Consider the following 27,757-nt stretch of genomic DNA (forward strand, 5'->3'; position numbering starts at 1 on the left):
AAAGCATACAAAAAACACAGGAAGGCTCAAATATTGCGTAGATTTTCAAAACATGGCGACTTTCAATATGCCTTGTTGCCGTCCCTTCTAAATGCATGCAAACGGGAAGTCGAGAGGTGCACACTATAGGTGGTCAAATTTAGCCCATGTCGGGCTCATTTACTGCCATTCAAAATTCGAAATATACATTTTGGACATATTAAACATATTTTATCATGCATTCTCCCCGATTTTTGCAACAATCCTTTCAATTGCAACTCGCTAACGGGGCGCAGTGGAAATTTTTGTATTGACACCCCAAAACCACCGGGTGGCGCTATCGGCCACCTTATGACATTTGCAATGACTTGAATGATTGGCTTAGCCTAGACTCCCTAATGCGAAAGTCTTCAAATGTTAAAATACTCTAATTTTGACACAATAAATACTACTATTTCAATACTATTTCAAATTTTGTTCATACATTAGGCCAAACCCCCTGAAAGTAAAATATATAGATTTGACGATGTTTTGACCTTTTCAACGTCAGTCCAACTTGCGTAATAATAAGGCCAGGCTAGTGAAAATTCCCCGGGCACCCAGGGGTTAAATTATTCACCTGAGATGGCTGCTGAATAATAGACAGGTTGTGGCCTGGTGAGCTTGCTGCTTAGAGCAGGGGCTCTCAACCTTTTCAGGGACCCCTTTTAGAAAGCACATTTTTCAAGGACCTTCATTGTAAACAAAAAATGGTTACCTGCTATTCATATTTTTCAGAATGTCACCCTCGTTTAAATAATGGAACACTTTACTGTTCAAGTGATGACCAAATTTGTCAACATTAATACCTGTTGACGGGGGCGGAGCTAGAATTTTTTGTGGGTGTGTTTTTATTTTTTGCAAAAAACAACCATCTTGTTTTTTGCGGAAAAAAACGACCACGTATTTAAAAATAAACGACAACCATGTAAGGGTTTTTTTTCTTGAAAAAAAAGCCCATGTACAGTAAGGCCCCAGGCCCCAACCTGTCTATTATTCACCAGGCATCTCAGGTGACCTCCCATAAACACGGCGTTATCATTTAGGATCCAATGTCTCATTAGAAGCCCATTCAGCATCCTCATTTTGCGGCTTGAGCGGGTCGCCACCTGCCGCCGTCCTACAGCCCATCCGTCATCCGCTGCCCGTCAATCACCGGCCGCGATTGTGATTGGCCCGTTCAGTTTGTTTTTTTTTTAGACTAAGTTCAGGTGTGCCGACGGAAACCGAAGACGCCGCGGCGGTGGCGGATTTCAGCGGGCCTGCCGGCGTTGTCTCGGGTTGTTGATCTTTCAAGTTCCTCAGGTCGCCGTGGCGACCACAGAGGAAGTGCCGAAACAAAACCGAGGTGCTCGACGAGGCGCCGTCAAACCAACGGTCCTGGGATGTACACAAGCTACTTCCACTTTAACTCATTCAATCCCAAAGACGTGTTTTTACGTTTTGTTTTTTTTTCACAGACATTTCAGTAGGTACTAAGTTCTACAGTTAGTTTCTAAAGTAATATATACTTATATACTAAAATAATTAAGGTACTGAAGTCTTAATTAAACAAAAAAAATACGTCTTTGGGAATGAATGAGCTAACTGTCCATATCCCAAAGTAACGGAACACAAAAGGTTATTTTGAGCTGAACAATCTGTGCCCATTTGTCCCATTAGCGCCTTGGTACGCCCGAAGCGTTTCAGCATGTTTGAAGACCTTTCTTGCGATCTGTGCCTTTGAAGAATAGACCAAGACTCGATGTCAAATGTAGTTGGCGCTTGCGTAAGATGTCCAACATACCAATAAATGAGGCGATAAACTCAATCCGAAATGAATGGATGGCTTTGTTGTTTACAAAAAGTTTTCTTTTTTTTTTTTTTACAACAAAATAAAGATTACATTCTGTTAATTGTGCCAGAGATTTTTTGTGTTAAATGATCATCTCATAAAAAACAGCTATAATAGGGCTTTTTTTTCACCAACTATAGTAAGGCTTTTTTTTTCGCAAAAAAATTACACTCTATAGTAAGACTTTTTTTTCACAAAAAACAACAGTCTATAGTAAAGCGTTTTTTTTTTCAAGAAAAAAACTATAGCAAGGCTTTTTTTCCGCACAAAAAAGAAGACAGTCTATAGTGAGGCTTTTTTTTTTTTAGCAAAAAAACGACAGTGTATACTAAGGCTTTTTTTCGCAAAAAAAGACAGTCTATAGTAAGGCTTTTTTTCCCCAAAAAAATGACAGTCAGGCTTTTTTTTCGCAAAAAAACATCAGTCTATAGTAAGGCTTTTTTTCCCCAAAAAAACTAGTCTATAGTAAAGCTTTTTTCTCTTTTTTTAAAATGACAGTCTTTAGTCCCAAAAAATGAAAAAAGACCATGCATATTAACGCTTTTTTTTTTCACAAGAAACAACAGTCTACAGTAAAGCGTTTTTTTTCAAGAAAAAAAACACACTCTATAGTAAGGCTTTTTTTTCGCAAAAAAACGACAGTCTATAGTAAGGCTTTTTTTTCCGCGCAAAAAAGAAGACAGTCTATAGTGAGGCTTTTTTTTTTAGCAAAAAAACGACAGTCTATAGTAAGGCTTTTTTTCACAAAAAAAATGACAGGCTTTTTTTCGCAAAAAACGAGAGTCTAAAATAAGGCTTTTTTTTCCAAAAAAAACTTAGTCTATAGTAAAGCTTTTTTCTCTTTTTTTAAAATGACAGTCTTTAGTCCCAAAAAAATGAAAAAAAGACCATGCATATTAACGCTTTTTTTTTTCACAAAAAAACAACAGTCTATAGTAAAGCGTTTTTTTTCAAGAAAAAAACACACTCTATAGTAAGGCTTTTTTTTTCACAAAAAAACAACAGTCTATAGTAAAGTGTTTTTTTTCAAGAAAAAAACACACTCTATAGTAAGGCTTTTTTTTCGCAAAAAAACGACAGTCTATACTATAGACCATCCGTCATCCGTAGTAAGGCTTTTTTTTTTTTTAGCAAAAAAACGACAGTGTATACCAAGGCTTTTTTTCGCAAAAAAAAGACAGTCTATAGTAAGGCTTTTTTTCAAAAAAAAAATGACAGTCAGACTTTTTTTTGGCAAAAAATGACAGTCTATAGTAAGGCTTTTTTTCACAAAAAAAATGACAGTCAGACTTTTTTTTTCGCAAAAAATGACAGTCTATAGTAAGGCTTTTTTTCACAAAAAAAATGACAGTCAGACTTTTTTTTGGCAAAAAACGACAGTCTATAGTAAGGCTTTTTTTTCCTCAAAAAAACACACTCTATAGTAAGGCTTTTTTTTCGCAAAAAAACGACAGTCTATCCGTCATCCATAGTAAGGCTTTTTTTTTCGCACAAAAAAGAAGACAGTCTATAGTGAGGCTTTTTTTTTTTTAGCAAAAAAAACAACAGTGTATACTAAGGCTTTTTTTCGCAAAAAAGACAGTCTATAGTAAGGCTTTTTTTTTAAAAAAAAATGACAGTCAGACTTTTTTTTCGCAAAAAATGACAATCTATGGTAAGGCTTTTTTTCCCAAAAAAATTGACAGTCAGACTTTTTTTTTGGCAAAAAATGACAGTCTATAGTAAGGCTTTTTTTCACAAAAAAATTGACAGTCAGACTTTTTTTTTCGCAAAAAATGACAGTCTATAGTAAGGCTTTATTTCTCAAAAAAACAACAGTCTATAGTAAGACTTTTTTCGCAAAAAACGACAGTCTATAGTAAGGCTTTTTTTTCGCAAAAAAACGACAGTCTATACTATAGACCATCCGTCATCCATAGTAAGGCTTTTTTTTTCCGCACAAAAAAGAAGACAGTCTATAGTGAGGCTTTTTTTTTTTTAGCAAAAAAACGACAGTGTATACCAAGGCTTTTTTTCGCAAAAAATGACAGTCTATAATAAGGCTTTTTTTCGCAAAAAAACAACAGTCTATAGTAAGACTTTTTTCGCAAAAAACGACAGTCTATAGTAAGGCTTTTTTTTTCGCAAAAAAACGACAGTCTATACTATAGACCATCCGTCATCCATAGTAAGGCTTTTTTTTCCGCACAAAAAAGAAGACAGTCTATAGTGAGGCTTTTTTTTTTTTTAGCAAAAAAACGACAGTGTATACCAAGGCTTTTTTTCGCAAAAAATGACAGTCTATAGTAAGGCTTTTTTTAGCAAAAAAAAGACAGTCTATAGTAAGGCTTTTTTTCACAAAAAAATTACACTTTTTTTTCGCAAAAAATGACAGTCTATAATAAGGCTTTTTTTCACAAAAAAATGACAGACTTTTTTTCGCAAAAAATGACAGTCTATAGTAAGGCTTTATTTCGCAAAAAAACAACAGTCTATAGTAAGACTTTTTTCGCAAAAAACGACAGTCTATAGTAAGGCTTTTTTTCTCTAAAAAAAAATAGTCTATAGTAAAGCTTTTTTATTTTTTTTTTATTTTTATTTTTTAAATGACAGTCTTTAGTCCCCAAAAAAAGAAAAAAGACCATACATATCCATCCACACTTTTTTCCGAAAAAAAACCTACCTTGCATAGGCTTTTTTTCTGCAAAAAACGACCATAATGATCTTTTTTTTTTTTTTTTAAACAAACATGAATAGTGAGGCTTTTTTCCGCAAAAATGACCATGTACAGTAAGGATTTGTTTGCAAAAAAAGACCATGTATTGTATAGTTTTGTATAGTAAGACTGTAATTGCCCATAATAAGGCTTTTTTTGCTGAAAATAACAACCAGGTATAATAAGGCTTTTTTTTTTTTTTCGTAGTAAGACTCTCTTCTTTGCAAATAAAAAGTCTTCACTTTATGATAACCTGAGGTGCTTCCATGCTTTTGAGGTACCCGTGGTCAGGCCTCCTTTTGTCCAAAACCCCACCTGTCAATTTCAGACCACAGCAAAGTGGATTGGAACGCGGACGCCGACTATTTCAGCTGAAGTGATTCTCTGCTGTGATTCAGCCTGCGCTCATAACGGAAGCAAGGTTTGCTTTGAGGGCAGAGGATGACGACACGCAAGTCATCAAACTCTTTGGATCGGGAGAGGCGCATCCCTCTTGCTGTTTCCGGTCGACGGCAGCCCGGACCGGCCAATGGGCGCGTTGCTGCCGAGCGCCCACCCGGTGACGAGCCCGATGTGTGGGCGCATTCGTCGGAGAGGCCGGGGCGCTTTTATAGCCTTGTCTCATGCTTATTGTACCTATTACAAAGACAATAAAAGACATTCAGATTCTTAACCTCGTAAAACTTCGGTTAAATAATTTCGATGGCGGGGATTGTTTTAGGACCTTCAGGGAATCCTTATTGACACTACACCTCAAATTGACAAAGGCAAAACATTATTTTAACGTTAATAGAAGAACGCACGGACAAACAAACAGAAGAACATCTCTAATTTCGACTTCTTTTGATCATTTTTATAGCTGTTTGTACTAGTTGATTGATGTCCCCTTGTGTTCAGTTGACCGAGCGCATATCGGCCTAAATAAGGTCATTCATCCATTTTCTTTCTCACAGTAAAAAAAAAAAAAGAGTTTTGAGGTCAAGACACTGCGGCAAGGCTGCAAAAAATTGCTCCCCTGAGCATACTGACCCTCTGTTTTCTTAAATGACACAAGTCTCGGACAAGCACGTCTTATCCGAAAGCAATTTGAGCAAAAACGGGAGAGCATTTTACTGACCTCCGGGATATGAAATATTCCACCATATCTTGAATACCAATGTGTCGAAATATAAGCCGGATGAGTCGCGCAACATCATGAGCATTGGAACAATTTTGAACAATCCATGAAAGTTAATATTGAATTCTACGCTTTCTATTTTATTTTTTTACAAATCCTCCTTTAAGTTTCGGGATTGCGACATGCAGCACATGCATTGTTTGTTTTTTTGTTTTTCAACACTTCTGCTGACAGTTGGACCTCCCGTCAGTCACCACGTGTGGATTAGCATACGCTGACGCCGGGAACAAACGGCTTGTCCTTCCTGTCACTACCTTTCACATTGAATATTATATAATTCTGCAGTCTAACCACCCCACCGCCTCATTGTCTCTTTATTATTTTTTTTCTACCCCCTGCAGCACTAAATGTGGCTTGCCGCAGCGAGACGCAAACAGTCTGAGTCGGCTAGTTGTGGACTAGCTAGCTAGCGGGAAAAAGTGGGAAAAAAAAGTGAGGAAAGAAAGAAAAAAGAAAGACAGAAAGAAAGGAATAAAGCGAGAAAGAAAGAAAATTGACATCACAGGTTCTCAGGTAACAACCAATCACGGCTCAGTATGAGAATGTCACATGACCAAACCAAAACATTGTTGGCTTAGCTAGTTACTGTGATGTCATTTTTAGTGGACTTCAAGTGGCATTTTGTCCATTAACCAATAATCACATTTATCATTTTTCTTAATTGTTTAGTCCTGAAATTGCAAAAAAAAAATGTTCAGAATTTCAGCCTTTTGACAGTAAATCTCAAAATATTTAGTCTTTGATTGATTGTGTTTAATAAAAATAAATTATTTATTATTATTTCCTGTACTGTCACTCAAAATGTTTTAGTTTTAAATAAAGGAAAAAAATCTATAGTGAAAAAAAAATCAACTGAAAATTAATTAATTAAAAATTCATTATCAGGAGCCGTATATTTTAGTATGAAAAAAAAAGAAAAATCCAATTAATCAAAATCAAGACAATTACCAAGTGATTCATATTTTTTTGTCCGCGTGTTGGCAGCACAAATTTGCGCCTGATATTTTTAGAATCGGCGCCAAATTTAAATGTTTAACTTGTGCTCCGTTGCACTTGTAAGGGGTCATAAATAAGAGATAACGACGCGCCAAGACAATCTTTGTTTAATTGCATTGTTCCTGGCAGGCCCTTAGAGTACAAAACCTACTTTAAGTTTGGCTTTATTGAATTATTAAATGTGGAAAAGGGGGCATTAACATTAAAGGATGAAACAAGATGACTTGTGTGAGCTACATGGTCTCGCAGGGGCATCATTAGGTTATATGGAGGGGGTGGGAGGGGCTTAAAGACCTCATTGTTGGAGTGTTATTTTAGCCAAATTTTGATACAATATTAAAGTGGTTGTCTTACCAGGCTAATTTGTTTGTACTTTCTGAGTAATTCATTTCCTCAATCAAGTTTCAAATAATACAAGTCTTGCTCATACATGCATAGTGGTAGGGAAAAGATTTCCTGATTAAAGTTTCAAGTAAAACACGGATATACTATTAATAGCGGTAGTGAAAGAGAATGAAGTCACAGCCATGTTCTGTTGCCATAACTCTTTGGTCACAAAGAAATCCTGGACTGGATTTAAATGGACTTTTGCCTGTGAGAGGTTTGTCTCAATTTTTTGGACAGATTCCTCCACATTCAACTCTCAGTATTTTATCCAGGAGATGGTATTTTGCTGGAAGTATTATCATACCAAACTTTAATATAATGTCAGCATCTGGGTGAAATTTCAGCTCCCTTGTGTGTTTTTTGTAAAATGCATTTGATGTAAAGATGAAAGAACTGGACCAAATATTGCTCATGGGTCAAGAGAAAATTGATGAAATGTGTTTATATTCCCTTCAAATAATTTTCTGCAAATGACAAAAATATGATTAAAATAGAAATACAAGCAAAGAATTGAAGGAGGCTAGATTATGACAGATGCATGTAATAATGGTAGATTTGATTCAAACCTTTTTTTTTTTGGCCTTTTGGTATTCCCGCCCTTAGTTATTGCTGTGCATTTCAATCACATGGAGCATAATCTGGCTGATGTGCAATTCCTAGTTTACAGTATGTCCATCAAGGTTAGCGACGCATTGCAAACCTCATCCGTCATGCTCGGGGAGGGAGGTGTGTGTGTGTGTGTGTGTGTGTGTGTGTGTAAGGGGGGTATGGAGCTTTTGCCTTGTCACATCTGCAATGCCTCAGTCGGCTACCACTGCATTATGTTGCATTTGCATCTGCAAGACTACCCACCCCACACCTATATTTCCTCTCATACATTTCCTTTTTTCGACTCTCAAGTGTCACCTTCAGTCCAAAGTACGGGTGTGTAATCATTGATAATGGACGTGCATTAGAACTTGGAAGGATTGTTTGAAAAAAAAAAACGCATCACAGAGAGGAAATTCCTTGCAGGAGAACCCCAGTTTTGTGCTGCCTTCACCCCCCCCCCCACTTCTTTTTTTTTGCCCACTCTAGCGCTTTCCTGTCTCTTTGCATCACCCCATCTGCATTGATCCCCCTCTCGCTCACTTTTTTTCTACTAAGGGGTGGGGTGGGAGTGGAGGGGATTACCCCGTTAGAGAAGATGCTGATGCAAGTCATTGTCACACACTCAACCCTCACATGCGCCTTTTGGCCCTGTCCCCGCTCGTTTGTGCACGTGTGATCACAGTTGGAAAATGCGGCAGTCTTGCTGACATGCGTTTAGAAAGTTAGCCGGTGGAAAAAATGCTAGCAATACAAACAAGCACATATATGACAAATACTGGAAATTGCAGTGGTGCAATGCACAGAAGCTCAAATAATTTGACAACTTTTATCCATTCAAAGAAAGAAAGAAAGAAAAAAAGATAGATAGATAGATAGATAGATAGATAGATAGATAGATAGATAGATAGATAGATAGATAGATAGATAGATAGATAGATAGATAGATAGATAGATAGATAGATAGATAGATAGATAAAAAATAAACAAAAATAAAAATGAATAAAAATAAAATAAAAAATGGATGACAAGAGGGAGGCCGGAAGGAAGACAAAAAGGATAGAAAAAAGAGGATTGTGTAAGAAAGAAAGATGGAAGGTCAGTAGGAAATGAATGAAAAAAAAACAAATGAAGAAAGGATGGAAGGAAATAAATAGTTACGAAGGAAGATAAAACATAAATCAAGCTAATGCTAGCTAGCATTATTCCATGTATTTCATTATAGTGTTCTTTAGCTCCTGTATTGGAAGTTGATTGCCAATCCATTTAGCTTGGCGACCGACCGCCTGCCGCGGCTTTCGCACCCGCTAAGGGTACGGGCGCGGCGTTGACGTGCATGCTCTCCGCATGGCCTCTAGTTACCGCCAGCTGGCTGCTCTTCCGAAGCCGACCGGGGCGCCGCTCGTTATTAAAGAGCGGCTTGTATAGCACGCTGTTTTCTTTTTTCATTAGCTGTAATCTTATATCATTGCCGCTGAATATTGCATGAGGTTAGGGGAGGCTCAGTTGTCGTTACACCTTGGTAATATTTTACAATCAAACATGGATGAGTCTATTCTTCGCGGTAAATAGAAGGAAGCCTGACGTAGATGCTCGGAGTGATTGTTGTCCGTCGAAATCAAACCTGCGCCGACGCAGTCCACGGAGAGCAAATACAAAAACAAAAGCGGCCCCAAAAGTTGGAGGATTGACGTCAAAAACGACAAGAAGGCGGATTTAGAGCTCTGCTCCTTTTGTTTGGATGAGGGTGGCTGCTGTGTGTTATGATTGAAGGCCTTGCATTAAAAGACCGGGAAAGCCACCCTCCGAGGACCGCGACAGGCAGCGATGCCGCAAGAACATTATGTCTGAATCGGCGCAAGCTAATTACCCAGAGGTATCTCAGCACATGGGAACGCAGAAGGAAATGACAACTTTTCAAAGCATATGTGTAGCCTTGCTAAAAATATACATTACCTCAGAAGATGCATGGAAATGCTGAATCATACTCTCATGTATGCAATACATATATACACACATACAGTATATATGTGCACACATTCTGTATGCTTACATATATATATATATATATATATATATATATATATATATATATATATATATAGCATATAAAAGGTACATATGTGTATGTATACATACATATAATGTACTTATACATACATATGTACACTACATACACAGTGACACATAAGTGCAGTACATAAGTACATATAGTATATACACACACACACACACACACACACACATATATATATATATATATATATATATATATATATATATATATATATATATATATATATATATATATATATATATATATATATGTATAGCATATAAAAGGTACATATAATGTGTATGTATACATACATAAAATGTACTTGTACATACATATGTACACTACATACACAGTGACACATAAGTGCAGGACATATAGTATGCACACACACATATATATATATATACATATATATATATATATATATATATATATATATATATATACACACACAATATGTATACGGTACTTATCGTACAGTACATTAACACGTAATATATAAAAGTACACACACCTGTGTGTGTGAATTATATTTATACACAGCACATATATATATATATATATATATATATATATATATATATATATATATCAAATAAACCTGCTTTTTCGCCATGTTTGTCAGCGTGGTTCGTTTTCAAGGTGGGCGTGGTCGAGCGTGACACACGATATCTGGACTCGAGCAGTTCTCACATTACGGCCTCCGCAGTGCGTTGCTTCATTTACACTTAAAATATTTATGTTCTTAATTTAACCGTCAGGGTGCTCAGGTGTCTCTTCCCTTCCGCCATGCTTTCAGCCACACCCCCTCCTCTAGTGGGATTGTTTCGCTGCTTTCCTGGCGTTTGACAGCGAAACGTAACAGTGATGAAGTGGGACTTGAGTTTCCTTGTTGACCTTTGGCATTCCCTGCAACTTGATTAAAACGTATCCGCCAAGATAACGAGCGCATTGAAATTCAGGCTGTAGGGTCGAGACACACCCTTATGTGGAATTACATTTGACGCTTCTAACTTTAGGAACAGCTTCAGGTATTTCTTTTGATCTTTTACTTCCTGTTAGCCCCACAGCCTCAGAAAAGGCTGAAAATGAAACTTCACCATATTGGCAGGGGTACAAAGTTGCGCTATAAATAGTTGCTATGGTTATGAGGCTAGTGTGTGTGTGTGTGGGAGGGAGCCGCTTGCCAAACATGGTCAAGTGTGGTCCAAATATAGTATCGCTTCTTTGCCGATTTTTCAGATGTTGATAGTAAGGGTGTTAGGGGGCAAAAAAAATGTAAAAAATAAATAAAAAATTGCCCTCACAGTCAATAATAAAAAGCCTTTTTCCAACTCCCACCGTCCTTTAAAAAAAAATAAAAAAATCCCAGTTAGAGCATGCTCTTGTTGCCTAGCAACCCCCAGTTTTTGCAGAAGTAGATATAGTCGTGTGTTGCTGGTGACGCGCCTATGGCCCCGCCCCCAATGACAATGCACGTGCGGATGCTTACAATCGTTTATTATTGACACATCAGTCTCATTCGCGGACAAAAATACAGATTACTTTGTCTATTTTTGCAACCAAGCATAGAAAGAAATGACTTAAAAAAAAGAATGACAAAAGACATAATAAAGTTCATGGTTTTTATTTGAAAAAAAAAAAAAACAACAAAAAAACAAAACAAAAACTATAGCATGTACAACTTGGAATGAATGTAAACTGAACTCAGATGAGGAGCGGGGGCGTGGCGCTGGACGGCGTTCGCCGCCGACGCGGCGCACCGCTCGCTCGCCCGAGTCGAGAAACAGAAAAGAAAAAAAAAAAAAAGTGAAGGCCAGTGATTCTCTCTTGCAAGAAAACAGGACATACACTCCATCTCAGCGAAAGAATAAAAAAAGAAAAGAAAAAGAAAAGAAACAAAGCTCACCGTAAGACTCTTGAAGTTCCCCTCCCTCCCTCCTCTTTTTAAAGGGCAGGACACAACTAAGATGGTCATCCATATAACAAAAAAAAAAAAAAAAAAAAAACATGCCAAAAGTTTTTTTTTTTAAGCTTTTTTTTTTTTTTAATTTTATCTAGCATACAATTAAGTCCCATTCCACTTTATGCTTCATGAGTCCGAACTTGGAATATTCTCTCATCTTAACATTACAGGGTTCCTCTCCAAATACAAAAAAACTGTACCAAACCATCAAGAGGACAGCGTATAGTGGAATTAGCGCGCTCTGGTAGCCCCGGAGGAGGGTTGGGAAGGGAGGGGGAGGGGGGGGGGGGGAGAGGAGGAGGGAGGGGGGGTGTATGTGCTCCAGTCTCAAGCTTGCATGCACAAAGAACAGAAAAACAAAAGAGAGAAGGAAAGGAAATGACCAGCCCGGACATTTACCACGAGCAAATGGAACTGGACACCAACTTCATTGCTTTAGTCTGAAAGTAGTCGTTACAGGGTGGATGTTATTATTTGTTCAGTACTGATGCTAAATTGATTTCCAGAGGGGGGGGCGGGGAAGGAGGAAGGGAGGGGGGGAAGAATTACTAACCATCTTTTCATGCAGATTATTTTTTGTCTAATTTTGTTTTTTTTTTTAATATATATTTCCCTGCGTGGACAGAAGGATATTGTATTTCAACATTCAATTATTTTCTATACAGAAACAGTATGAATAAATGAACTTTTTTCTCCAAGAGGTAAGTAAAACATTTGGATTTTTTTTTCCCATTTTTTTTCTTCTTTTTTTCTTTTGAATCTTCTAAGAGGGGACACGATAGGGTGGGCAAGCTTCACTTTGCGGTCATCATCTGTACAAACTCTGCAGGGACAGAGAAGACAAGAAAAAGTTGATGAGTGTTGACTGACCGCACCTTTTTTTTTTTTTTTTTTTTTTTTAAATAGCCCATCATTCACCCAATGTATTTATTTTTTATTTTCCCAAGCAAAGGAGGGTCTGAAAACGGTGCGATCAATGATGTAACTAAGTATTAAAAGAATTCTTAAATAATCAAGTACTAAAGTAACCAATTACTTTAATAACTAACCGAATTTTGTCAAATTTTAATTGATTACTAGAGTCAGGGGTGTCACTCATATTTATCGGGGGGCACATAATAGTTTTAGGGCAGGTATGACTATAAGGAGAATCTCCCTTGATTTTTATTTATTTATTCATTCATTCATTCATAAGTACAAAAGTATGTACCTGGGATTAAATGTCTATCTATATTAAAAAAAGAAAAAAATATATTTAAGTCTCTGGGATTAAATGTCTGTCTATATTAAAAAAAAGAAAAATAATATTGAAGCCTTTGGAATTGATTGAGTATTTTTGCTTATACAAAAAATTGTCAAATAAAATATCCAGAGAAAGTAAATAATTATACAATTAATTCAAATAAAAGAGCATTAAAACAATTAAAAAACATATTTTTGCTTGATGGAAAAAAATATTAACACAGGAGACCAAATCACACATTTTCACAATTGTAAATAATCAACTTTGATCCATTTTTAGTCTTTTTTTTTTTTTTACTGATATTTAAACAATTCCTCCTCCATATTTTGGGCTATGAGATTAATTTTCTGTCTGAAACAGCACATTTAAGCTAGCACGGTTTGCTAAAAAGTGATCAGTAGCAACAGCAACTGTCAAGATGTCAGCATCAGTGGGGAATCAGGCATTTTTATTTTTTTTTAAGGGAGAGTACTCAATTTACTTGAAAACTTGTTTCAGCCTTAATTAAAATGGATCTGCATTATTTTTTAGCAACTTTGTGCAAAGACACATTTCAATCAGTCCCCCTTTCAAACAACAATATTAAAATGCAAGCCGGCAACGCGTGGATGAAAGGAGCTTTGGAGATGGCTGAAAAGTAGGGCAATTCACTTAATGGACGTAATAAAGCAACAAGATGAGCGCATTGTCTCGTGATGGACAGTCAGAACAATGACTGACATTTTGTGCCCGGCTTGTTTGTGTCGCCCTCCCACGTTTAATAAAAACATAGACCAGATTCACAACCTCACATGTGCTCCCGATTTGGAATTTTCGTGGTTATATGACCTTGCGTACTTACGGCGTAGAATGTTTTAAAAGAGTAAATATTTTTGCTTTTTTTTGTGTGATTTTTGTGTGCAAAAGGGACAAGAAACAAAACCTGTGCGACGAGAATGCAATTCAAATAAAACCACAAGAAAAAAACTGCAAAAACGTTGGCTGATTTAGTAAATTAATAGGGATTTTTTTTTTTTTTTTTAAAACTACAACAAAACAGTCAAATGCTCCGCATGCTATAAAACATTAGCCACGTTTTGCTGAATTTTGTTAAATGTTCACTCTACAATTGAAAATCATAATATAGCAAAATATGATTTTTGCAAAATGTTGTGGTTAAACAAATGGGGGAAAAGTAGAAGTGCATATCTGTACCATTTTAGATGCTATAGCCTTCCAAAAAAGTGGCTAATTTTGCTGTTTTTGTTGTAGAAAAACAAGTATAACAAAACATATATTTACTGTTGTAAATATTAAGAGAACCTCTCAAAAAAACATTTGTTGAATTGTCCATTTTGGACAAAGGAAAACGTATCCTAAGAGTCAAATGTTCTTCCTGTAATTCATAACCCTGTGCCTGTAATTTTTTTTTTAAATTTTTCCCTCAAAGTGTCCGATTAACGATGATTTATTTGGCCAAAAATCTGATAATAAAAGCTTTATTTCTCGGCCGCGACAATTTAATAACACCGTAGCTTCATAACTGAGCTTACCTTCATAGTTGACCTGACCGTCTCCGTCAATGTCTGCTTCTCTGATCATCTCGTCCACCTCCTCGTCCGTTAGCTTCTCGCCCAAGTTCGTCATGACGTGACGAAGCTCTGCGGCGCTGATGTAGCCGTTTCCATCCTGGAAATTGTGGCAAAAAAAATGATTCCTAGTTCTTGAGGGGGTAACACCAGGTCTTTGATCACTCATTGGCTATTTTTTTTTACTTTGGTTGTCCTATTCAAAAGGGTCTTTGTCAGTTATAGTCGTCAACGGCAGTGAAGGAGTTAAATGAGTTTTTAACTGTAACAGTGTGTTTACCTTATCAAATACCCGGAAAGCCTCGCGGATCTCCTCCTCGCTGTCCGTGTCCTTCATTTTCCTTGCCATCATGGTCAAAAACTCGGGGAAGTCAATGGTTCCATTACCTGCAATGATCAATGAGTCACCATTTAATCCAGATGGCAATTACTTAAAAGCATGCCTCAACATTAAGCTGATGAAAAGCATCAAAATGAAAGTGTTTTTTTTTTTTTAATTGGAATATCTTGTGCAGCGTCAATATTTCCTAAAGGTGCGACTTGAGAAAGCCTCAAAATGATTATTTTCTAGGCTCGGTGGCGTGAGAGGGATCCCGCGTGCGTGTGTGTCTTCTTTAGGAAAGCCCTGCAAAGATGCTGCATACGTTATACATAGCGCAGCAGGATTCCAGGAGGGGGGGGGGTGGGGGATTGGTTGGGGGAGACCCATAACCACTCATCCATTATGTACAGTGTGTGCAGCTGGAAGGCCGTATTAATCAAAGGCTCCCGGTAGGAAAAGCCAGCTGGAGAGATGTGAAAGGACAAAATGGAGGACAACGGAAACAACATTGGACAAGGGATTTCCGACTCCTACTGGGTTAGAGCATTTATACATTTATATTTGGTATTAACTCATTCAATCCAAAAGACATATTTATACATCTACAAAGTCAAGGTATTCAATCCCAGGTACCAATTTGCAGATGAAGACCTGTTGTAGAAGCCAATACATCTACCTATATATTGTTAAATCATTTAGGAACCCATTCCACTTGTTTTATGTCCTATTTAGGGCATGGCACAGTCTTAACTGCAGACAAGTTGAGAAACAGAGGGGCATTTGCGCCGTTGTGGGAGTGGGAGCTTACCAGCCATTTTAAAATGAGTGAAAGAGACATACAGTCTTCGGTGCAACAATTATTCAATTAAAAGAGATAGTCCACTTATTTAACCATTTTTAGCAATAAACACCTATATTTGGTCCATTGTTACTTTGGACATTTTATTTAATGAACAATGAACATTTTTTAAAACATTTGCCACTGAAAATTACACCACGCGTGCTATAGGTTTAGTGTAACGATCACAGCTTAGCTTGTGAATGTCACATGACCAATAAGTGAGCCGTGATCGATTATTACCCAAAGCACGCCATTTTTTTCAGTCGACAGAAAGCATCAGCTCCAACAAACGCTTGTTTAGAAATACGACTAGCACCAACATATTACATGACAGAAACACTTGGATTGCTAGAATACGGCATCAACACAACATTAACATGCTTGATGGTGTTCGCTAGTGAAGCGTGCCTTCTTGTGTTGAGTAAAATAGTAGTTCAAATTCCAAAACAATACTTCAATAGTGTCTTTACTGGTAGCGTGCCCCCACATGGCTAGTAAAAAAAAAAAAAAAAAAAAAAAAACTACAAAAAAGATGCATTGGATCATAAGACACAGGGTTCAAAGCGTGAGAAAAAAAACTTTTAAAAAAAGTTACGGCATTACCTTGTTGAAGCAAGATAAGACATTTGCAAACACCTGCTTTGATTTTTGCTCACTAAGCACAACATTTTTGTAGGTAGACTAAAAACTAAATAAATCATGGAAAAAAAAAAGATTTATGATTCAGATTAATTGACAAAATGATTGAAATGAACCATCAGTTGCAGTCCTTGGAAGACATGCAGTAGTACGATTAACAAATTACAGACCATAAGTAGGTGATGTCAATTTCTTTCATGACTTGCTTTCGTTGGTCTAAATTATAGCCTACTTTCTGTCACCAAATTGGCAGGTTTGGAAGAAAACAAACTTGTTCCGTCGAACTTGAAGAAATGTTCACAGGAGAAGAACGATACTGTTAATATCTGTTAATATCTTGCTTTAACATGTTAGAACTAAATACAGGAGTGTCCCATGATCGAAAACTCAATTAAAAAAAAAAAAAAAAAGGTCTGATGGAATTACCGCGAAAGGTCGGGGACACGCAGGGCAAAGCACCCAGAGGGATTAGCTCCCGGGTGGGACAGACGGGCGAGGGGATTGTACAGATTAGACAATGAGCGAGAACGCCTTGAGATAAGGAGAGCGAGCGATGGAAATCTAGACGCGTGTACGTGGAAAGGGGGAACAAAAAAGGGACGCGGTAACGCGATAGGGCAGATGGTGATCTCGTGGCCCGGGGTAACAATCCTAGGACCTGTTATCTAACGCGGAAGGTAGCCGGCGGCGTCGGGAGGAAAAAGCGAGGGGGACGATGAGAGGAGAATCGGAGCAATGGCTCCCCAAAAGCGGCGCAGGGACCAGATGAAAGGAAAGACGCGAGTAAGAATGACGAAAAATTGTGGGAGGGAAGCAAAGGGAAAAAAATGCTTTAAAAGGAGGCGGTAACATTGAAAAGTCAAATTTTTATAGCTTTTAAAAATGATCCAATGTTGATTTCTCACCCTAAACACACCCGTGTTATTTTCCTTCATTGATGCATTTCTAAGCATTCCTTGCTTACCCTGCTCGTGCGCATGAAAACAGCTAGAAGAGCGTTTATAAACTATAGACCGACATTATCCACGTTTTTTTTTCTATATTTCGTTTTAATTCCAACGTTGAGGAAACTAGATTTTGCACCGAGTCGGCCAAGTAAAAAGCGACGTTTTAATAGCAAGGTTTTTCTGTTTTACTGTTGCGTGGCCCGCCGCCATTGAACGAAGTCATGAAGGGGGCAAGGCAGTCACACGGTAAAAGGTGTGGGCTCTCCGAAAACATCTTGCTTAGAAATGTCTGTACCATAAAACTCATATTTAATAAGAATTTAAATCGCCAACGAGCCAAATGAAGTTTTTACGCACATATTACACAATTGAAAGAATAAAATGTTATAGGCTCTTTGAGGAAGTAGGGGGCGGGGCAATGGGGAGATGCGAAGAGGAGAATGTAAGGAGTAAACAGAGTGGGAGATGATGTGAAAAAAAATTGACATTTATTTTAAGGTTTACCAGAGCCTGACAGAATGTCCATATTTTTAAACCTTGTGCGATGAAATTTCTTCTTCCACGATGGATAAAAGTTGTCGTACGCACAATTCACCCGTGAAGCTTTCATTTTTGCAACTGACCTAGTCTCCGATATAAGAAATTAGGAATTTACCAGTGATGGACTGATATGCACCATTTTGATCAATATCTGGATTTTTTTTTTTTTTTTTTTAAATCCCTTGTCCGATCATATATTTAAACTGCAAACTTCTGAAAAATTCGTTCAAATATTCACATAACTTTGTAATAGATCCTGCTGACATTTGGAACAGTTGACACCAGTGTTTCTCAACTATATTTTGCCATATTTTTCGCGCCCCCCCCTCAGTCGATGAACTGAATATAAATAAAATTATTATTGATGAAAATTGTTTAAGTATACCTACACATGTATCCTTTAACATTAACAACAGAAAAACGCAATATAAATCAACTTTCGACAACTGTTAATGATTTTGATCGCGTTTATACGGTTATAGCTTAGTCTAAAACGGAAAAAAGAGAGGCAAGTGCACCAAAGTGCCTGAAACTAAAAGAAAATGATGAAAATTATTACTTTATTGCAATTACATTCCACATGACAAAAACAAAGCATTTTTCCTGGGATCATCCGCGCCCCCCCAGGGGGGCCCGCCCCACTATTTGAGAAGCACTGGTTTACACAAATGTGTTAAAATCTGAGATATTTTGAGGGAAAATAAATATTTTATGGATAAAACATGTTTTCATTTGTAAAAAAACACACTATATATATATATATATATATATATATATATATATATATATATATATATATATATATATATATTATATATATATATGCATGAAGAGATTTTTTTTTTTGTGTGTTTGTACAATACAATGAGACTCCCGCGAAGCTGAGCTGCCACCTTCTCATCCATTCAGTTGAATAAGGAGCTAAAATCTTCTTGTTTGGTAAATAAAGGTGATTTTGAATGGGCCAGCTTGGATGGCGCGGCTGCTGATGTGGGTACTGGATGTGCAAAGCCAAGAGGGGGCCTTATGTAACCACTTTTATTTTCCATTACTAGCTTCATTGCTGTCTGACCTAGATTGCATCAGCCAAGGGAGGCAGAGGCAGAACAAGGGGATGTTGGCGATGATGTGTGTGTGTGTGTGTGTGTGTGTGTGCGCGCGGAAATGCTTGCTTGCCGCTCTTGGGCGAAAGCTAAGGAGTGGGGGTGGGCGCCGAGGACGCTGTGGTAATCGAGCGGCCAACCCGCGGCGGGATTGATATCCTCCGCATCGATGCGGTCCCGTTCGCAAAATCCTCTAAGGTGGCGGCTGGGGTCAGCGAGTTCTCACGAGAACCTGTCACAATCTTCGTGCGAAAAGTACACTCGCTGCGGTGACTGTAAATGAGATCTTTAGCGATAAAAATTGTATAAAACCTTTTTAAAATCATTTTGACAGGGTTTATATATATATACAGGTTACAGCTTAGTCTGAATCTGAAAAAAAAGTGCAGCAAAGTGCCTGAAATGAAAGAAATGCCAATTTTTATTAAAAACTAGAAATATTTTCGACCTTTGAAAAAGGTTTAGAACTCTCGCAGACTTTGACAGACTGCCACAGCACCACCTGGTGCCACCGATGTGTAATTACACTCTATAGCGCGAAAGGAAATCCCGTTTCCTGCCCCACTAACTGAGAAGTAAATTTTGCGTGTTAAGCGCTAACCACTCGGCCGTAGGCGTCACCGCTCAGCGGTTGCCGGTTTGATTTCGACTCCAGCCATCCTGTGTTGAATTTTCATGCTTTCCCCGTTACGTGGCTTTTCTCTGGGTTTCCTCCCGCTCGATTGTTTCACACAAAGGCCACGGAATTCTCCTGAGAACTGCACAACACTGACAGCAAACATCTTGAAGTGCATTGCTCAAGGACGGCCTCGTCTTCTTTTCTTGCTTTTCAGTCGCGATAAAGGAAAATGAAAACTCAAAGGAGGCTGCACCTTTATTCCCTGTCCTTTGTCATTCTCGTTTATGATTCTTGCAATCTGCACTTTGCTCACCTTTTATGTGCTTTATGCATTGAGTTAAGATCCTCTTTATGCATGAATTTCAACACGATGGGCGTTGGCTAAACTGCAGAACGCGCCTCACATCTGGGTTAAACCCTCTCTTACAGTCCAAGGCATTAAAAAAAAAAAAAAAAAAGTATTGTGCCATGCTTTCAAACTACATTTTTAATCCAGCAACTCCAGAAGATAGATCATGTAATAATTTATTTTTGACTCGCCTGCAGAAAACTGAAAAACGCCCGTCTGTTTAAAACTTCACAAAAACACACAGCGGTGGGCACCAGAACACATTTGAGCAATAGGATGAGTCATGTTCCAATTCATTTGTTCTTAATTTGAAAAGAAATGTTCCCAATCTCGTATACCACATGTGGAAACTGCTAGTTTAGAATAACAAAACTGAACTGCAACTGACTACACTTATTTTAAAATACTGCACAAGAGTAAAATGTAAAAAGTATCTGCTTGACTTGATCATCGATAGTTGTCATTTTAACGATTCGTGGTTGCAGACCTCTTGTGTCTTGTCCGTTTTTCTGCTAATTTAAAGAACCGAATGACTACACCAAGACTGGCGATTCCACCATTTTTTTTTGCCGGGTGTTGAACTTGCGGGTTCTCTGCTAATTGTGAGTGAAAATAACTCGATCCTTGAGAATTCTTCAAGTCTAAGTGGGTCCTCATCACCCACCCACCAGAAACAGGTGGGCCCGCTAATTTCTACCACTTGAACATAACACGTTATAAGCACCAAATAGTTTTGATGGCGTTTTCTTGTCAATCATCGGGAGACGTTCATCAGCTTACCGTCAGCGTCCACCTCGTTGATCATGTCCTGGAGCTCGGCCTCCGTGGGGTTCTGTCCCAGCGACCTCATGACGGTGCCAAGTTCTTTGGTGGTGATGGTGCCGTCGCCATCCTTGTCGAATAAGGAGAAAGCCTCCTTGAACTCTGGCGGAGGGGTAAAAATTTGTTAACATTAGACACCCACCTACTATTTTGATGGTTAGGTTTGTTGTGAAAATAAATGACCTCTAGAATGACCCTAATTTTAATTAAAAAGACTTAAGTGCATGAAGGGTAAATGATAAGTTTTTAGCGAATTAACCATGAAGTTTTAGCAAAAGCTAATTAGCGAGAGTGGGTTTGACGGAGGAAGAAAAATGCGGAGCAGCTGTATTCAAAGTTGGATCATACTCTTGGTAAAACTTCCTCTATTAAAGCTCATTAGTTTTGCAATGTTAACGTTTTCCCAAGGGGGTGCAAAGTCCTCCATCATTCCTTTTATTACACGCCGTGATAACAGAGCCTCGTTACGTAACGGCTGTGAGGAATAAAAGCTTCATTGACTAAATTGCAATGGTGCCGTTCATACCTGCAATCTGCTCCTCTGTTAGTTGGTCAGCCTGTGGATGGAGGGGAAGAAAAGAAAAAAAAGGGAGGGGTGAGCGGTGGCGGCAAACAAACAAGTTACACAGCACGCACATTTTCCAAAATCCCAGATGTACTGGTCATCACATTCCACATCAACCATGGCCGCCTACCACCACACGTTTCAACACTGGAGACTGTGTTCGGGGATCTGTTGGCCTCCGAGCTGGGCCTGAAATAGCAGGCGCTCATAGGGGATGCCAACATTTGCCAATGACAATACTCCAAACAAGCTCCCATAGCGCTATGGTTGAGTGTTGACGTGCACGGATTAATTGACACCTGATCAGTTTTTTTTTTATAATCTACTCACTATTATTGTCTTCTATACGTATGATTTTTTAGACACCAACAAAATTTGCCTATGCTAACCAGTTAGCAATGGTAAATTAGCATTAGTGTGCTAGCGATTAGCATTTGTGGTCGACAAAACACGCTGTTAGGTCACTAACTTCCTGTTCTTCTTCTTGATGATCATACAGGGCACTTTTTGTGCTTGATTGCCCCTTCTGATTAAAATCTAAGTACCTAATACCAAGATACCATCGACTATTGGGTGTTAGAGGTTACAGTCTACAGCCCTAATGCTTTTTGGGAAGTTCTTTAGTTTAATGACTTTGGTAGTTACGTGTTTTTAAGCCCACAAATAACATCTGCCAACAAGCTAGTAAGTGATGGAGCAGTACGTTGAGACAGTCTTTGCATAAGTTTCTCTTTTTTCCAAAGCACTGCTGTGGTATGCCCATTTCACTTTGCAATAATTGAACATTACGTTGTTATTTTGTTGGAAATGATGCCAAATGTCAGATATCCCGTACGTCTGCAAATCCACATAGAAAATGGTAGTGCAAAAATTGCTTGGGGGGCTTGAAGTTAGACATTTTTAAAGGTGACTTACCAGACTTGATCAACTTTTCCCAGACCTAATTAATACAATAAATGATCACCATTCTTAATCTCCATTATATATATATAAATGTAGGTTAAAATGACCCACCCTCACCAACACATGATCTAGCTGTGCTAAATTGTTTTGATCCATATCACACTTTAATGACTTTGAGTCAATCTCATTTCCTGGTCACTAATTGCTGTGAAAGCAATCGCACACATTCTGCGAATGCCAAAAACCACAACGTACATAAAGTGTGCATCAATTGCATTAGAAGACATTTGTTGTTCGAAACACTGGACTGACTTAGTCTGCAAAAATAAAGGAACGATTATGTCAAGATGTCAGTGCACACAAATGCACGCGCACACACTCACACACACACACACACACCTCTGAATGGCAGTCTTCCTTCACACCAAAACTTTCCATTCCCATGGCTCCTGCAAATTAGTCACAGTTGCCAGTTCTGCCTCCAAGCAAATTCCCATAGCGGTTTGGTGCACATAAATGTGTGTACCTGCAAATTAGCTCCGGATACAGAAGTGCATTGAGGTCACCGAAAAACAATCAAAGATTGAAGCTATTTTTATAGACCAAACTTTTTTGCCACACGATCTACTTTTCCGGCAGCCAAGCCCATGCAAACGTTGTGAGGAAGCCAACAAAATCTTTCAAAATAAACTATACTTATCGGTAGAAGTAACGTATGACCAGAACAGCCTCGGCACGCTTTTATTTTGAAGTTCCTCACGGAAGCGTCGTCACGACAACGCTCAACCGGTTCTCAAATTGTTCTCAAATTAAGTTCAAACTGTCAATTCAGGGTGCAAAAAATAAATAAAAACTCAAGCAGGTGACCAAAATAACTAGGCGGTAAATTAGCAAGGGAGTTTGAATGGATAAGTAACGCGGGTGTTCAAGGCAATTTGTATGATAGCAATTAGGATGGGCATTTAAAAAAAAAAAAAAAAATGGCCTATCCGCCAGGAAATTGTGTCATTCATGACAGTGAGCATTGGTAATAACTTAAATTCACGTTTTGCAAAGGAATCAGGATAACACAATCTAGCGCTAAATGTTTTCATGTTCCAATTCATTTGCTCTTAGTTTGAAAAGAAACCTGTTGTTCCTATCATAGCATTATAAAGCATTATATTAGATTTGCTGCTACCTGTTTTTCCCCTCAAGTATGCCTGACTTCACATACGATCAGCGGTATTTGCACCCCCCCATTTGAGAAACAATGAGAGAACCTGCAAAAGCTGTCTCTTTTTTTTTTCTTCTTGTCAACTAGTTTTCTGTCTTGGGGCTGCAATTAACCATTATTTGAATTATTGATCAGTCAAAAAAATCAGATTTTAAACAACACTGTTTAATTTCCGTTGCTTTGTTTAAAAGTAGGGCATTTTTTCCCATTTATGCAGAGCAGATGCATTATCGTTTCCTCAATGATTCGATGACTTGTACCACATCAGAAAATAGGCTATAATTGATCGCTGTTTTCCAAAATAAAATGAGATGTTTCAATACAAATAACTGTTTCAGGAAGGTTGAAAGAAATCACATAATGCAACAACAACAACAAAACAATAACCAACCAGTTTGATTCCAGAGTAATGGCAACACACAATCACACAATGGCGATATTCTATAAAACCGGGTGTTCTTTGAATGACACACAAGTTGACCTTTTAACTCAGCTATGCGAAAAACAAAATGCCTTCCCGCATGATTTGAGGAGCAAACAGCAGATGAATCAATAGAGCCAGTCAGGGACTGTGAATAACATCAGCAGCACTCATAAGATTATCGGACATGATTCAATAACCTCTCTGGCAAACAAAACTGCTTCCATTTTCAACTTCCTTCCTGCTTCTATTTTGTGTTCCAAAAAGGAAATGTCAAGAGGCAAAACACGCAGACTGATGTCACCCCAGCTTGACTAATGCTCACTGAGTGGCATTTCTGCCACATCGTTGCTTTGAAATTACCCTCTTGTGGTAATTTCTCACTGCATTTTGAAAAACATGTATTTAATAATAGTGGAAATGAACTTAAGTACACTGGTTGACATACAACTATAAAAAAGTCAACGCGATTGTAGAGTTATGTCATTTTTAATTGTTAGCATGTTGCAAAAATAAATTGCAGGCGTTCAGGGCTCAGGTAACAACCAATCATGCGTCAGCTTGCTAAAGTCACATGACATAACCCAGAAAACAGACTAACAATGACTGGTTATTACCTGAGAGTTATGCATATTTTTTTTTCAGTCAACAGTAAGTGAAAAAACGTGTTTTGTTTTTTTTAATATATTTATCATACATAAAAAAGTATTTAAAAAAAAACTGTCAGCTTTTAAAGATTTATTGTAACCCACATGATTTAGACATTTACAGTTATTAACATTTAACGCATTAAACTTTCTTCTGTCTGACTTTGAATGCACCGCATGCATTGTACACAGCTAGCAGCCAACGCTAACACCGGAGCCTTATACCTCTTCATATCATTCTCAAATGTGCTTGTGTGAATTTCAGCATTTTGTTATTTAATATGGATTATGATAGCGAATGAGTTAACATATTCACCGTCAAAAAAAAATAAAAATAAAAAGCATCTTTGACGGCAATACCCGCGAACGGCAGTGAATGAGTTAATCATGCTAGCACAAGGTCCTTTCAGCCATATTGCACTGAGAAGCCATGGCCAAGTCATGTTGGATTCTGTTTCCTTGCATGAAGTTTTCCGGTGAACTCGGGTCTCACGGGAAACGTTGAAATCCTACCGGCCGTCTATAACGTCATACGGCGGAGTCCGACCGCATTATTCGGAGGATATTTTTGACAACCCGCCGGATTCTGTGCGCCCTCTTTGTCATGATACATTGCTGCTACTGCTGCGTCTCCCAGAGTGGACAAGGGTGTGGGGTTTGGTGAGTCACTGCTATGATCTCCTCCCTTGGATAGGGTCCAAGCTGTCAGGTCTTCAGAAGTGCTGCAGCCACCAGAGCCATTAGTAGCCCATCCCTTCCTCCTTCTTGTTTTTTTCCCCCACTCAACTCGCAGCAAGACCTCCTCTTTTGGTCATTTCCGCCTCATTTTCCTCTCCACATAGCGCATATAGGAAACTCCCTGTGATTCACGATCCTCCAGCAGATTGCACTTTTGTGCGCTTGGAGACCGAACGCAGCGATGGGGGGGGGGGGGGGGGGGGTTCTCGCTGGCAGGCATGAGTGGGTCAGCCACACCCACTGTGGCTCAAGCAAACAGCCCGACAGCATTGCAGTCCGAAGAGGCCCGCAGCAGGCTAGCGGTAGTTCACTGGGCCAGGGGATCCACTCATGTTTCCCACTTGCACTCTCATATGATCGCACAGGGTTCAGATGGTTAGGTCAAACGGTAGAAATGAATCTTTTAACGACGCTTACGTGTCAACCGATGTCGAGTCATTCTTCACCAACTGAAAGGTGCTAAAGCAGCTGTCACTCTGGCAGATGGGTGTGACACACATACACACACGCTCCATTCATTCTGACACCAGCTCAGCGTGACCCACACACACGCGCTCTTTGTAAGGAAGCGCCCCACAAAAGACAGTGAGGCCTTATGGGCCGAGTCGAGCGAGGGCGGGCGGGCGGGCGGCTCGGAACGACACCAGCTTCCCTACGCCCCGCGGACAAGGCCGGTCCACCATATGGCCGGCGGTGGCCGGGTACTCCTCCGCACCGCTCGCGCCAAGTAACCGGGAACGAACAAGGGACGCGGCAAGGTGTTGGCCGCCAAGTGTGTAAATTATGCATGGCGGCAGATCAGATGTCCTTCGAGTTACAAAACATGCACAGGGGAAACAAGAGCGGAGCAGAAAGGAGATCGGGCCTCGGCGTTGTCAATACTTGCACCGCAGTGGGCGGGGGGGCTGTTTACACTCCAGTGGACCAACCGACGCAGACAAGAAGGTTCAACTTTTCAAGGGAGGCAGGTCATAACAATCCATGCGTCCGTCACTGTTCTGCATTGCAACGTGAAGCTGCATTACGGCCAATACCGTAAAAAGGACATCTGATCACTTCGGCAGAGGGACATCTCAAGTCCCTTGAGCCATTGATCAATAGAATACCACAGGAAATTGTGGTATGACTTAAAAAAAAGCTATTTCTACATTTATGATACATCATAATTCACTTTTAGCCATCTTAACTAATAGGCCGGGTGATATTACATAGAGGTGATACACAAGGCATAAAAAAACCTTTTTATTTCTACTTAGTTGACAATGCACCATCATAACTCACTTTTAGCAGTCTTAACTGATGAGCCGCGCGATATATCATCGATAATAAAACACACGAATCACACATTTTGATTTCAGTCAAAAAACATGAATTCATTCCCTTAAAAGGGCTATCATGAAGACTCTCAGTGACACAACCATCTAAGGGTGTCCTTCCCATTAGCTCTTTGCAGCGTGCCTCTGTCAATTTTTTTACAATTCAGTGGCGATTTTCACCCTAGAAGTCACCAAAAAAAAAGTCTCATGGACATCAAAGTAACATTAAAGGAACCGCAGTGTGTGTACCTTTATGGTTCTGAGCAGCATTTCTTTGCTAACAAAAGAAGAGCATCTAATACAATATCAGAGCGAATAAAACTAAAGCGTGTAAGACATAAATCAATAAAAGCCTCCCAACAGGCTGCAATGCAGTTCTACCATTGCCATGCATATTACTTCATTCATTAATTAGATCGGTGCTATCTCCCTATCAAGGCCCGGCATGGCATGGCTAGGCCTCAAAGAGAAAAAATAGAACCCGGAGAAAAAGACTCCGTGGGCAAAGTTCCACGGAATCAAAAAGAAGGCCATCTCCCACACTTCCTGTATGTCCTAAAAGAGAATAATGTCAGCGTGTGCCTCGAATAGCGGCAAGGTAGGCGTCCCAACACGCCTGCGCTCCTTAGTCGGATTGGAGAACGGGACGAGATGTACTCATGGCTGCAGAATATTAACATAATAACGCAAGCCAGTTAATCCGATCGCCCAAATTTTAATTAAAAAAAAAAACCGCACAATGCTGCAGAGGGAAAGCGTCCCTCTATCTTATTGCCCGGTTAGAATTGCGCAGTTACAGGAAACGAGGTTCAAATTTCATACGCTCGATAATTCATGTGATAAATACACCTATAACGACATTAAAAATATCTTTATGCGTTTTTACATTAATCGGTGGGCTAACCGAAAAAACCGTTTTATTGCGGGCGTTTTCCGCCACTCCGCATACAGAATAGAGCACGGGTAACCAATGGCGCTAAAATGCATTCATTCGAATTGTCTTTCTTTCGCCTTTGTATTCGGGCGAATTTCAACCACGCGAAAAGATTGAATGCGATTATAGCCGGTTAATGAAAAGAAGGGATGGGGGATACATACCATGTCGGATGGATGGTGTGCTTGTCGGTGTGAGGAGGCAGACTAGGAATGTGCTCGTCCCTTCGATGGAGCTCCACTGGCGGGTGAACGCGCGTATATTGCCGCGGCCAGAAGAAGGGGGGAATTGCTCTGTGTATCCC

At 39.0% G+C, this 27,757-nt stretch overlaps 1 protein-coding gene across 1 annotated transcript; it reads right to left on the bottom strand.

Annotated features, from left to right (window-relative positions):
* Positions 1 to 11,237: 11,237 nt before the first annotated feature.
* Positions 11,238 to 27,757, bottom strand: LOC148407078 (calmodulin-1). The gene is made up of 6 exons (XM_088402961.1): positions 27,618 to 27,757; positions 21,240 to 21,270; positions 20,672 to 20,815; positions 14,812 to 14,918; positions 14,496 to 14,631; positions 11,238 to 12,543 (listed from the first exon to the last, which is right to left on the bottom strand). Exons 1-6 carry the CDS (start codon positions 27,618 to 27,620, stop codon positions 12,515 to 12,517), a joined length of 450 nt encoding a protein of 149 aa, XP_088259087.1. The 5' UTR covers positions 27,621 to 27,757; the 3' UTR covers positions 11,238 to 12,514.

The sequence above is a fragment of the Hippichthys cyanospilos genome, chromosome 20 (assembly GCF_059441005.1).
Source record: "Hippichthys cyanospilos isolate Australia breed blue-spotted pipefish chromosome 20, RoL_Hcya_1.0, whole genome shotgun sequence".
In the NCBI taxonomy this organism is placed as follows: Eukaryota; Metazoa; Chordata; class Actinopteri; order Syngnathiformes; family Syngnathidae; genus Hippichthys; species Hippichthys cyanospilos.

Excerpts from the sequence above, each read along its gene's own strand:
- LOC148407078 (XM_088402961.1), bottom strand. Across the intron at positions 14,919-20,671 it reads CAACGAGGTGGACGCTGACG|GTAATGGAACCATTGACTTC; the intron begins GTAAGCTGATGA and ends TGATCATTGCAG. Across the intron at positions 14,632-14,811 it reads CTTTCCGGGTATTTGATAAG|GATGGAAACGGCTACATCAG; the intron begins GTAAACACACTG and ends CACAATTTCCAG.